The following is a 12,396-nucleotide window of genomic DNA, read 5'->3' as shown; positions in this document are numbered from 1 at the left end:
TTTGTCCATCAGAAAGGATGGCAGTTTGGCGGTTTGAATCCCTAGTGCCGCATAACTGAGCGAGCTCCCATTACTTGTGCCAGTTTCTGCCCACCTAGCAGTTTGAAAGCATGTAAAAAATGCAAGTAGAAAAATAGGGACCACTTTGGTGGGAAGGGAACAGCATTCCATGTGCCTTCAACATTTAGTCACGCCGGCCACATGACCACGGAGACATATTTGGACAACACTGGCTCTTTGGCTTTGAAACAGAGATGAGCACTGCCCCCTAGAGCCAGGAACGACTAGTACATATATGCAAGGGGAACCTTTATCTTACTATCCAGAATAAAAAGCAAAAAGAATAAAAGGAAATAATCACACAGCAATAGGTTGCTTTCTGAAGGGCTTCTGACTAATGTTTGAATTGTACAGTTTCCCTGTTTGCTGACTGAATTTTATTGGCAGCATAGACTGAAGCTGATGGCCCTCCTGCATTTATAATCCTGCCATATTTTCTGTCTTTCCTCTTTCCACAAAGAAACCCATTAAGCACAAAAAAACCTCATTGCACAATATTTTTAATTAGTGGGGAAAGCAAATGTGTGAGTTTTGATTTGGGTGAGTTTCGTATTATTCCAAACTATTTTTAAATAAATTTGCATAAAATTCTATGCATTTGCTAATATAGTTATTGAATATGCCCAACAAGTTCCTCACATGAGGTGCATTCTTAAAATAAATACCATGTTTCCCCAAAAGTAAGAAAGAGTGTTATTTTCTTTTGACCCTCGAAACTTGGCCTTATTTTCGGGTAGCTCTTATTATTTTTGAGGTGCGGGAGGCAGAGAGCGTGGTCACCTCATGGCTGCTGCTGTGTTGCAATATTTTCAGGGAAGGCTTATTTTAGCACATGCGCTCAAAAGCCCGATTGGGCTTATTATCTGGGGAGGTCTTATTTTCAGGGAAACCAGGTCTAATGTGAACTATGGTTGCGCATAATTGTGAGCTATATTGATATCTGAGAAAAAAGTTCCACCTATCTATATAGAAACTTTGTTTTCCTCAAAATGAAGCTGAATAACCTTACCATTCTTTAGCTTTATCTGGAAACATTTTTATTTAAATACGGCTTTTAGAATTTTTGTTCTTCACTGAAGATTTCCAGGCTGTCTATCATGCATTTCTTTATTAAATTTGTATGCCGCCCATTTCACTATCACACAAATTTGGCCTGCTCACAGTATCATAAAAGCAATATACACAATTAAAATACTGTGCAAATATTAAAACATCAAGCCTTCAGCTTGGAACATTGACGCTCAAAGTAAATTAAATAAAGGATCAATGTATAAGTGGGATTCTTGTTGTAAAATATGTTGTTATAAAAAATGTCAGATTCCTAAATTGTTTTTAACTGGAGCACATATTGCTTGAAGAAGTGGAGGAATGAAGAGATATGGGCAGTGTTTCTCAATTTGGCAACTTTAAGATGGACTTCAACTCCCAGAATTCCCTAGGCAGCATGCTAGGTTTCTGATAGTTGAAATCCACATAGTTTAAAGTGACCAAGGTTGAAAAGCACAAATATGAGTTATCAATTAAGAACTCCCTACTCAATTAGAGATGTAATCCTGCCCCATTACCAAGTATCCCGAGGTGCTTTTCTTCCTCCGTCTGCTCTTTCTCCACACGAAAAGTTCCATCCGTGTATTCAACATATTTGGCTTTCCAATATGTCCCTCCAAGTTGACTGACATTTTCCTTAAAGAACAGCTGTGAGAAACTGAACACAAAACAAGACCATAATGACTTCCTGCTAGACCAAGAAGTCTCAAGCAGATCCTTGAGTCCTGGAGAAAGAGCCAAAAAGGGAACCTCGGTGGTGACATTTTCCTGCAGGTGCTCAGTTTTTAGTTGAACTGGGCTTTGCCATAATTGGCTTAGCTTGGCACAGTGACCCCCACTCTGTCAAGGATGTGGGAGTACTCATCTCTAATGATGTAAGTGGCAGAGCCCACATTGCCAAAACAACATTGCCAAAAAGGCATATTGTGTAGCTTCTGCCCTGGTAACACTGTACTACTAACTAGAGCATACAAAACATTTGCTGGACCAATTCTCAAATACAGCTCATCTGTCTAGAACCCACACTGCATAGTGGACATTAATACAATCAAGCAAGTCCAGAGATACTTCACGAGAAAAGTCCTCCACTCCTCTGCTCGCAACAGAATCCTTTATGCCACCAGGCTTGAAATTTTGGGCTTGGATAACTTAGAACTACGCTGCCTTCAGTCTGACCTAGGCAAAGTACATAAAATTATCTGCTACAATGTCCTACCTGTCAATGACTACTTCAGCTTCATCTACAACAATACACGAGTACACAGTAGATACAAACTCAAGGTAAAACACTCCAAACTCAATTGCAGAAAATACAACTTCAGCAACAGAGTGGTCAATGCCAGGAATGCACTACCTGACTCTTTGATTTCTTCCCCAACCCCCCAAAACTTTAACCTGTCTACTGTCGACCTCACCCCATTCCTAAGAGGTCTGTAAGGGGTGTGGATAAGCGCACCAGCGTGCCTATCATCCCTGTCCTAACAACCCCATTTATTCGTATCCATTTCATGCATTCATAATCTTCTATATACTTATATCTATTATCTTATATACGCTTGGCAAAACAAATAAATAAAATAAATAAAAATGTAGGTTTGGGAAAACACATTTGAAACCTTGGACCAAAAAGACTTACCTGTCTGGCTCATGCAGGCGTTTCCCTGTACCTGGGTCTAGTCCAGAAGGCCCGTAATTCCACCGCACTTCTTTGGCTGCTATGTAGTATCGCCGTAGTTTCCCGCTGAGGGCAGGTCCTGAACCCTGATAGGAGCAATGCTTGACTTCATAGAGAGCCTCCATTCCCGCTGGGGAAGCCAAAAAGAGACCATGAGAGACTGAGCCTCAATTCCCATTTTTTGTCAATTAGTGGAGAATTTGTGGGGGAGAAAAGAGAGCAATTCAGAGGATTCAGTAAAAGAATTTGTATAAGTTGGGTTAGCTGATTGGCGATGTGGCTTACTCAATCCACCATGATTTTAAAAAAATAATTATTATCATGCTCCTTTTATGCTGTTATTTGTACTGAACGGTACCCAAACTCAGCTGGGCCATGCCTAAATTGAATGAATTAAATTGAGCTGTCTAGTTTTCCAGATACAAGGGACTTGACAATCTCTCTGCACATTAGAGAGCCATAAGAACAGAGCAACTTTGGAACTTAAATGTTCAACTCAGAAATCCAATCCTGATTTGATAGATTAATCAGAAAGTCATTAAGGGATCTCTTTGATTCTCCAGTAGTCCTCTCCACTTCTGTTCATAGCTGGATTGTGTTGCCAGCATTAAAGACTGCAAGGTTCCTCCAGAAAGTATCGGAATGGAGATACAGTTATGACCCCTTTTCCATTTCTGATAGACGCCATACCCAAAATTGTTATTATGGTGCTGCAGAGACCATTTACTTTTTCAGCATGTACTGGAGATTCAAATTCATGGGGATGAAGGATGTGCTCCTGAACAGCAGTAGAGTGCCATTCCCTCCTCACTCTGCGGCCAGCCAGAGATGGTATTTGCCAGTTCTCTGAACGACACAAAATTTCAACCTGCTGAATTTCACCCCTGGTGCTCACCTTGCAAGTGGTCAGAGACCTCGCAGGTCAACAGCCATTTCCCAACATTGTGAGGGACCATTTCAGCTGCCACAAAGGTTGCTGGGAAAAGGGAGGCCACGTCAGACCGGTGTCCTCGACTGATCAGCGTCTGTCCGTGGAAGAAGGCAGTGTGGACATCAATCTCACTGCCCATCCCAAAGAGATGCCATGCGACCCGATCTCCGGCACACATCGTGACCTCAGGGAGGTTCCCAAAGACGAAACCATTAATGGCTGCAGAAAGAAAGAGAAAAGTAGCAGTGGAGGAGGGGGTTCCCAGGGGTCACCCCTGGATAAGGGGCACTTCAGGACAGAAGTACCATGGGTCCTTTCCTTAAAAAAAAAAAAAAAGAATTATAATTGCATTTTTCTAAAAAACAAACACAATATATTGTTCCCGTCTCTAGAGGGTGGTGCTCATCTCCATTTCAAAGTTGAAGAGCTACTTCCTCTTCTTTGTGGGAGCCTCTCAAATATCAGAACACTGCTATCATGTCACCCCTAGTCCTTCTTTTCATCAGATTAGATATATCCAGTCCCAGCAACCGTTCTTCATATATTTTAGCCTCCAGTCCCCTAATCCTCTTTGTTGCTCTTGTCTGCACTCTTTCTAGAGTCTCAACATCTTTTCTACATTGTGGCGACCAAAACTGAATGCAGTATTCCAAATGTGGCCTTGCCAAGGCATTATAAAGTGGTATTAACCCTTCATGTGATCTTGATTCTATCCCTCTGTTGATGCAGCCTAGAACTGTGTTAGCTTTTTTGGCAGCTGCTGCACACAGCTGGCTCATATTTAAATGGTTGTCCACTAGGACTCCAAAATCCCTCTCACTGTTACTACCATTGAGCAAGGTACCACATATACTGCACCTGTGCATTCGGTTTTTCTTGCCTAAATGTAGAACCTTACTTTTTTCACCCTTGAATTTCATTTTGTTAGATAGCACCCAATGTTCCACATAAATTGAAATATCCATATACGCTAGACAAGACATTTTCCCAGGAACAGAAATGTGTTGAATAAAGTCTGGACAGTAATGTCTGAATTTTGGTCGGCTTCTTTGGGGACCTTCTTATTCGTAGGCAAAACACCAGCCTCAGTCGAATAAGGAGGCAAAGAGGAGGGTGCTCACCATGCATCCTGTTGCTTTCTCTGAACTCTTCATCTTCTTTGTCGACCAAGTCTGGATTGGTGCAATAGGAAGCAATGTTTTCATCCAGGTGCCAACTTTCGTTCTCATCCACCACACTGAACATCAGGAAGAAATCAAGATCTACATCATGGCGTCTTGAAGGAAGCACTTTCAGAGTTCCTGAAGCAGGAAAAAACATGAGTGAATGAAGGATACCAACAGGGCCAGGTCTAGGTGGGAAACTTATGAAGTTTTCACCCTTCAACTTCTCTTTCAGGATCAAAGGTGGTATTCAGCAGATTCTCACCAGTTCTGGAGAACCGGTAGTGGAAATTTTGAGTAGTTTGGAGAAACGGTAAATACCACCTCTGGCTGGCCCCGCCCCCATCTATTCTCTGCCTCCCGAGTCCCAGCTGATCAGGAGGGAATGGGGATTTTGCAGTAATCTTCTCCTGGAGTGGGGAGAGAATGGAGATTTTGTAGCATCCTTCCCTGCCATGCCCACCAAGTCACACCACTCTGCCTAGTTCTCCCTCTGGTGTGCCCACAGCAAGTTGTGCCTATGGTGAATTGGCTGTGTTGAGCTGTCCTATGCTGACTTGGCAGTGGTGACTTGGCAGAGGCAGCTTTGTGGTAGCAAGCTGTCCGCACCGAGTTGTCCCATTCCACCCAAAATTACATTTAACAGTGTTAAAATAAGAACAATTCCCCATTAAGTCTCAAGAAAAAAGCAGGCAAACAAAGTACAAAATAAGCCTATTTATTTTACATCATCACTTCGGCCACTGGAGTCTTGGTTATTAAGTGTAATTTCCAGCCGAAATCAGGTGGGGCACTCTGAAATAAGAATTTGCTTAAATTAAGTCTGAAGTTGGATCATTCCAGAAAGCTTTATAGCTTATTGTAGCTCTGTAAGGTCATTTCAAAAAGGAGGGACTGATTGTACTGTTATAGAGACTAACTTGATTTTGTACTTAATAACGGCAGCAAGACTGTTGGTGGCGCAATACTGGAAGAAGGAAGATTTGCCTACTATTCAAGAATGGACATTAAAAGTAGCAAACTTTGCAGAGATTGCTAAAATATCAGCATATCTCAAGGACCACTCAAATGAGAAATATAAACTGGAGTGGAGAAGATGGATTGACTATATTCAAAATAAATATGGGACTAAGAAATTCCAGATAGTTTATGACTGAAAAAGTGAGGAATGATATAATCTGTTTAGAGTTAGCCTAACAACAGAGGAGTTAAAGCTCAAATGAAAGATGATACTAACTTTTTAAAAGTTTATTTTAGAACATCTTTGTTAAAGATTTATACCCTGTATTTGTTCTGGGAAGTCAGAGGGGGGGAGGTTGGGTGGGGGGGTTGAGTTTGGGTGGGGAGGGTGGGGGAGGCAAGGTAAATATTTGTAAAAGCCTTTTTTTTAAATTCTCAATAAAAAAAGGAGGGACAAAACCAATGGCATTTTTCAGAGTGAATTTACCTTGTTTACATATCAGCAAAGGGCCAATTAAGCCACTGGCAATATCCTTTGGTGCGTTGACATGGGAATGATAGATCCATGTTAAACAGGCTGGATCATCATCAGTTGGGCCATGGGCCTCAGGAACCGTCCAGGTGTAAGTGTGGTTTCCTCCTGGTGGGACAGCATCATCGGCCTTATGCTCTCCAGAGGACCTATCAGGATACAGGGCCCCTAGAAGAAAGGATGAATGGCACCACCCAGTCAAAGGTAGGTTTCACAAGAAATCTAATGGTCAATTCCTCATTCTCTTGATGTATATTAATTGAAATTATTAACTGTAGGATACTCTGCACAAGGCCCAAGCACAGTAAATTTGTCATTAGCCTTTTTTGAGTTTACCCTTTGCCAACATAACATCCTTTAGAGCAGTGGTCTCCAACCTTGGTAACTTTAAGACCTGTGGACTTCAACTCCCAGAGTTCCTCAGCCAGCTTTGCTGGCTGAGGAACTCTGGGAGTTGAAGTCCACAAGTCTTAAAGTTACCAAGGTTGGAGACCACTGCTTTAGAGCATTGAGTCTTTATTGATTAGCCCTTGGGCCATATCAAAGTGCAAAGTTCCAGAAACAAATTATTACTAAAATTTGATAAAAGCAATTTAAAACTGAATTTGATAAAATACAATTTAAAATGGAATTGGAATAAAAGACGATTTAAGATGGAATTGAAATAAAATGCAGTCTAAAATGAAATTGGAATGGAATACAATAATTTAAGATATAGACAAAATAGGATAAAATTATATTTCGGTGTCACCCCTGCAATCTACCCCAATCAGTCCCATGTATTCAGATCTCAACCGAACCATTTTGATTAAGGACTGTGCTGTGTTAAATGTTATTTTCCGGTTCTGGCCTCACCTAAGGTAAGTTGTTTTGATATGGGGATCCCAATGGGTCCTTCATTTGGTATATGGACCAAGGTCCCTGTCTCTCTCCCCTTTATACAAGCGACAATCCAATAGGATGTGAGCCAGGTCTTCTACCTCTGCTGCTCCACAAATGCAGAGACGCTCATTGTAGGGTATAGAATGGAATCTCCTAAACATCCTTTAAATACACTCAGTCTGCCACACAACATTCCCAGCCAACAGTGATGGTGATTGGATTTTCTGGAACTCAGGGTCCCCGAGATACACACACAAAAGGCTGGTCTGGAGCTTTCAGCTGTTCTGTTCTGAATGGGGTTGCCTCATCTGGTGTCTTCGGGCAAACTTTCCCCCAAATTTCCAGAGGTCCTTGCTAGATCTTGCCAAGTGCTCTCCCTTCAGCAGGGCCACTTGAGATCTCTAAAAACTCTAGAGTTTTTCATTTTGTCACTTGCAAGCTTTCTCTCCTATGACCATCTGAAAGTATGCGAGCTTATTTACCTTCTGAATCCTTTGTGTAGAAGACACCGTGGGGGTGAATGGTGAATGGGCGGCTGGCAAAATTTTTCAGGTGCACAATAATGGTGTCTCCCACTTCGCCTCGTATGACGGGCCCAAGGAATCCCAGCCAGGCGGCCTTAGCTATCTCAACCGTGTATGTAGAATCAGAGTATTGCTTATAGACTGATTTCCTGTAAATCCCACCTATTCTGTCCTTGGCAGGTTGGAGGAAACGGGAAGCTACACTAGAAAAGAAAAGACAAAAGTTGAGACAACATTGGTAGCAATTTCCACCTAAACTCACTCTAGTGCAGTGATGGCTAACCTTTTCTCCGCGCATGCCGAAATTGTGCACACACGCGCTATCACATGTGTGTGCATACCCACACCCACAATGCAATGCACCCATCCATCTGCACATGCACATGACCCCCCCCAAAAGCATGCATGCGTGAAAAAAACCCCACGTGGCTTCCTCGGCCTCCTGCACATGGCAGGGAATCATTTTCGGCCACTCAGGCTCCGGAGGTGTTCTTCAAGCTTCCGGGAGGGCAAAAACGGCCTTCCCCAGATTACAGAGGCCCTTCAAGACTGGAAACAGGCCCGTTTCTGGACTTCCGGAACTTCCATGAGGCCCGTTTTTTCGTCCTTCCAAAGCTCTGGATGCTTTCCTCGAGCCTCTGGGAGGGAGACCGGAAACACGCCCATTTTTGGATTTCCAGAACTCCTGGGAGGCCCATTTTTCTGCTTTTCTCCAATAGCATATTGGACACCTTCCAACCTGAGGACCTCATCTTCCAGCATCATATCCTTTTGCCTTTTGGCACTGCCCATGGTGTTTTCCATGGGAAACTGGACACGGGACCAAATTTGGGCTATTTTAAGCAGCTCCACTGAACCTACCGGGACTTGCCCCTAGATAAAAATGTGTTGGCTCAGTCATTGGGATGATCAAAAAGGCCATCTCAACCGAGCATCCAAGAGCAATACAGATCATAAGCAGGGGTGAAATTCAGCAGGTTCTGACAGATTCTGGAGAACCGGTAGTGGAAATTTTGAGTAGTTTGGAGAACCGGCAAATACCACCTCTGGCTGGCCCCAGAGTAGGGAGGGAATGGGGATTTTGCAGTATCCTTCCCCTGCCACACCCACCAAGTCACACCCACAGAACCGATAGTAAAAAAAAAAATTGAATTTCACCACTGATCATAAGTAATAAAAACACATGGATGTGAGAAGCCTCCAACACTGGCTTGTTAATTATAGGAGCAGGGCTTATCAGGCACTTAGTAGGGCATACCATGTTTCCCCGAAAATAAGACAGGGTTTTTCTTATTTTCTTTTGACCCCCGAAATAAGCCCTTGGCCTTATTTTCGCGGAGGTCTTATTATTTTTGAGGTGCAGGAGGCAGCAAGTGTGGTCACCTCATGGCTGCTTCTGTGTTGCAATATTTTCGGGAAGGGCTTATTTTAGCACATGCACTCAAAAGCCCCATTGGGCTTATTATCCAGGGAGGTCTTATTTTCAGGGAAAGAGGGTATCATATGGATAGTGGCTTAATTGGACTGGCAACCTCACAAGTTGTTCCAGCTCAGAATTAGAAAACACTTTTCAAACCAAGATCCACCAAATCTTTGACTTACGTGCTACCCCAGTGGCATTCTAGAGGGCAGGTGGGCTGGGGTAAGACAGGGTCATAACAAAAACTAATCATGACTTGCACATGATCAATTTGTTTAAGATAAGAGAATTAAATACAATTTGAATGTCTGCTCTCTGTTTACATAATCATTATTCCCTGGTGTAACATGAAAATTTACAGTTCACCGGCAGCATGATGGAGCACTACACATGGTACACAAGCGACAGATCACAGAGGTCTCTTCCCTGCTTACTCATTTCCGGCTCCAACAGTTGGAAAGTTGGAAACAGTGGAATGATTGTTCTGCTGCAGCTCAGAACTATACAACCTCACCTATCATTAGGCATTTTATCAACATCCCCGGTTGGAGGTCTAAGTCCAAGTTGGTAAGGGGGGGTGGACTTTGAGTTTCTATCTGCAGATGGAGCAGGAATCTCCCGACAACCAGTAAGATTTCAAACCATAGCTACTGTTGAGCATTTGGGGCTGAATAGTTTGAATATGTAAAAAGGGACGCAGTGGCTCAATGGCTAAAATGATGAGCTTGTTGATCAGAAGGTTGTCAGTTTGGCGGTTCGAATCCCTAGTGCCAGGTAACGGGATGAGTTCCTGTTATTTGTCCCAGCTTCTGCCAACCTAGCAGTTCGAAAGCACGTAAAAATGCAAATAGAAAAATAGAGACCACCTTTGGTGGGAAGGTAACAGTGTTCCATGTGCCTTCTGTGTTTAGTCATGCCGGCCACATGACCACGGAGACATCTTTGGACAGCGCTGGCTCTTCGGCTTTGAAACAGAGATGAGCACCGACCCCTAGAGTCGGGAACGACTAGCATATATGTGTGAAGGGAACCTTTACCTTTACCTTTTTAGTTTGAATGTAAGTCCAGCCCCAGAGAATTTTAAGATTAATATTCAGTTGAGACCACATGCTTTTCTTTTGGGATTGATGGATAAATAGTTGGATTAGAAATCCTATAAAGTTTCAAGCGGTTTCAATTGTATTAATTTCCCTAGGAAGATGGTGGAATATGACCTCTGAAAAGGTGATGAATTACCTTGTAGCTAGTTTCAGGGATGGGAAACTCAGTGAAACTATAAGGATACTTTTTGGACATTTCTCTTTGATAATCAAGAAACATTTTGTACATTTTAAATACTACAGTGTGGAAATTCACCATCATCAAAACTATTCACTAAGGCTGCATTACTATTACAGTAATAGTATTAATAATAGACTATTATTAATCTTCTCATGATTCCCATCACCCATCTCCTTCCACTTATGACTGCAGGACTGTAACTTTGTTGCTCGTATCCTTACCATTTATATTGATATTGATTGTTTCCTCGTTGCTTATTTGTACCCTATGACTATCATTAAGTGTTGCACCTTATGATTCTTGACAAATGTATCTTGTCTTTTTATGCCCACTGAGAGCATCTGCACCACAGACAAATTCCTTGTGTGTCCAATCACACTTGGCCAATAAAGAATTCTATTCTATTCTATTGTCCGATTCTATTCTATTCTATTTTCTTTTCTTTTTTCTTTTCTATTCTATTATTCTATTCTATTCTATTTTCTATTCCATTCCATTCCATTTTCTATTCTATTCCATTCCATTTTCCATTTCATTTCATTTTCCATTCCATTCCAATTCTATCCTATCATTCTATTCTATTCTATTCTATTCTATTCTATTCTATTCTATCCTATCCTATCATTCTATTCTACTCTATTCTATTCTCCCATTTTTTAGATAAAAGTTGTGATACAAGTAGCACATTTCAGCACAAATCCTCCAGTTTTGTGTATACAATTCGGAAGTGATTGGAGGTGTCCAGGTTGTGCTGGATTGTAGGGATGGAGAAACTGGGACTCACGAGTCATTTGCAATGCTTTGTCCGGTGACCGCATTCTTTCCCAATGGAGCGTAGTTCCACTCCACACTGCGGATCCCCAGATAGTAGACTCTGGTAGTTCCGTCCGCCAGAAGAAGCAGCAAAAGGAAATGGAGACAAAGGACAGAGAACCGTATTTGCTGACAGCAGCACATCGAAACGAAGCGCTGAAAGCCCCGTCAGGACTTGGGATCTGAAAAAAGGGATATGAAAAAAGGGATGAAATACAAACACAGAACAACATAGAATAACAGAGTTGGAAGGGACCGTGGAGGTCTTCTAGTCTAACCCCCTGCTCAAGCAAGAGACCCTGTACCAGTGGTGACTAACCTTTTTGGCACTGAGTGCCGAAACAAGAGCATGCGTGTGCGTGCCAGAGCACCAGAACCCAGAAGTGCAGCTAGTGATGGCATGCATGCATGCGTGCGTGGCCAGCTGCTCTCTTCCGGCTTCTATCACATGCATGCGCGAAGACCAGCTGGCCGGCACACAGGTGCGTGACTGAACCCAAAAGCAAGAGGCTTCCTGCGCATGCATGTGTGCCATTTCTAGCTGCAATTCTCAGTTCTGTCGTGTGCATACGAGAAGAACAGCTGGCCAGCGTGCATGTGCGTGATGGAACCTAGAAGAGAGTGTTTGGCCGTGCGCGCATACACGGCGGCCACTGGTCTTTGCAGATGCGCATGAGGGAAACCGAAGTGTAGCTGGTGACAGCACATGTGCCCACAGCGAGGGCTCAGCGTGCTACCTCTGGCATGGTTCGCCATCACGGCCCTATACCATTTCAGACATATGATTGTCCGATCTTTTTTTGAAAGCTTCCAGTGACGAAGCACCACAACGTCTGAAGGCAACACGATCCCCTGGTTGATAGTTCTCACCGAAGTTCTAGGTTGCTTCTCTCCTGTGCTGGCTGTGGAATTCTGGGAGTTGAAGTCCATGCATCTTAAAGCTGCTAAGGTTGATAAAACTCTGCACTACAAGATTGACCAAGGTTCTAAACCGGCAAGCACGTCACAAGTGGGAAAAGACAAATATGCTTTGGGTCTTGGTTCACTGGGTAGGACCCACAGATTCTTTCCTGGAAATATAGTGCTGTATAGCCAAGGTCTGTTTGCC

The 12,396-nt window shown here is 42.9% G+C and overlaps 1 protein-coding gene across 2 annotated transcripts in view; it reads right to left on the bottom strand.

Moving 5' to 3' along the window:
• The window catches only part of HEPH (hephaestin), a 42,757-nt gene that overhangs the window by 20,134 nt on the left and 10,227 nt on the right, over positions 1–12,396 (bottom strand). For both annotated transcript variants that reach the window (XM_032228681.1, XM_032228682.1), the window contains exons 3-9: positions 11,260–11,470; positions 7,733–7,977; positions 6,324–6,536; positions 4,835–5,014; positions 3,678–3,932; positions 2,744–2,912; positions 1,626–1,765 (exon numbers count right to left, since the gene is read on the bottom strand). In XM_032228681.1, coding sequence (XP_032084572.1) covers positions 1,626–1,765; positions 2,744–2,912; positions 3,678–3,932; positions 4,835–5,014; positions 6,324–6,536; positions 7,733–7,977; positions 11,260–11,432 — 1,375 coding nt within the window. In that variant the 5' untranslated portion in view covers positions 11,433–11,470. The remainder of the gene's footprint in view (positions 1–1,625; positions 1,766–2,743; positions 2,913–3,677; positions 3,933–4,834; positions 5,015–6,323; positions 6,537–7,732; positions 7,978–11,259; positions 11,471–12,396) is intronic.

This window comes from Thamnophis elegans, chromosome 12 (assembly GCF_009769535.1).
Source record: "Thamnophis elegans isolate rThaEle1 chromosome 12, rThaEle1.pri, whole genome shotgun sequence".
Lineage (NCBI taxonomy): Eukaryota > Metazoa > Chordata > Lepidosauria > Squamata > Colubridae > Thamnophis > Thamnophis elegans.
The sequence above is the reverse complement of the archived record's forward strand: the minus strand, read 5'-3'. Positions and strand labels throughout refer to the sequence as shown.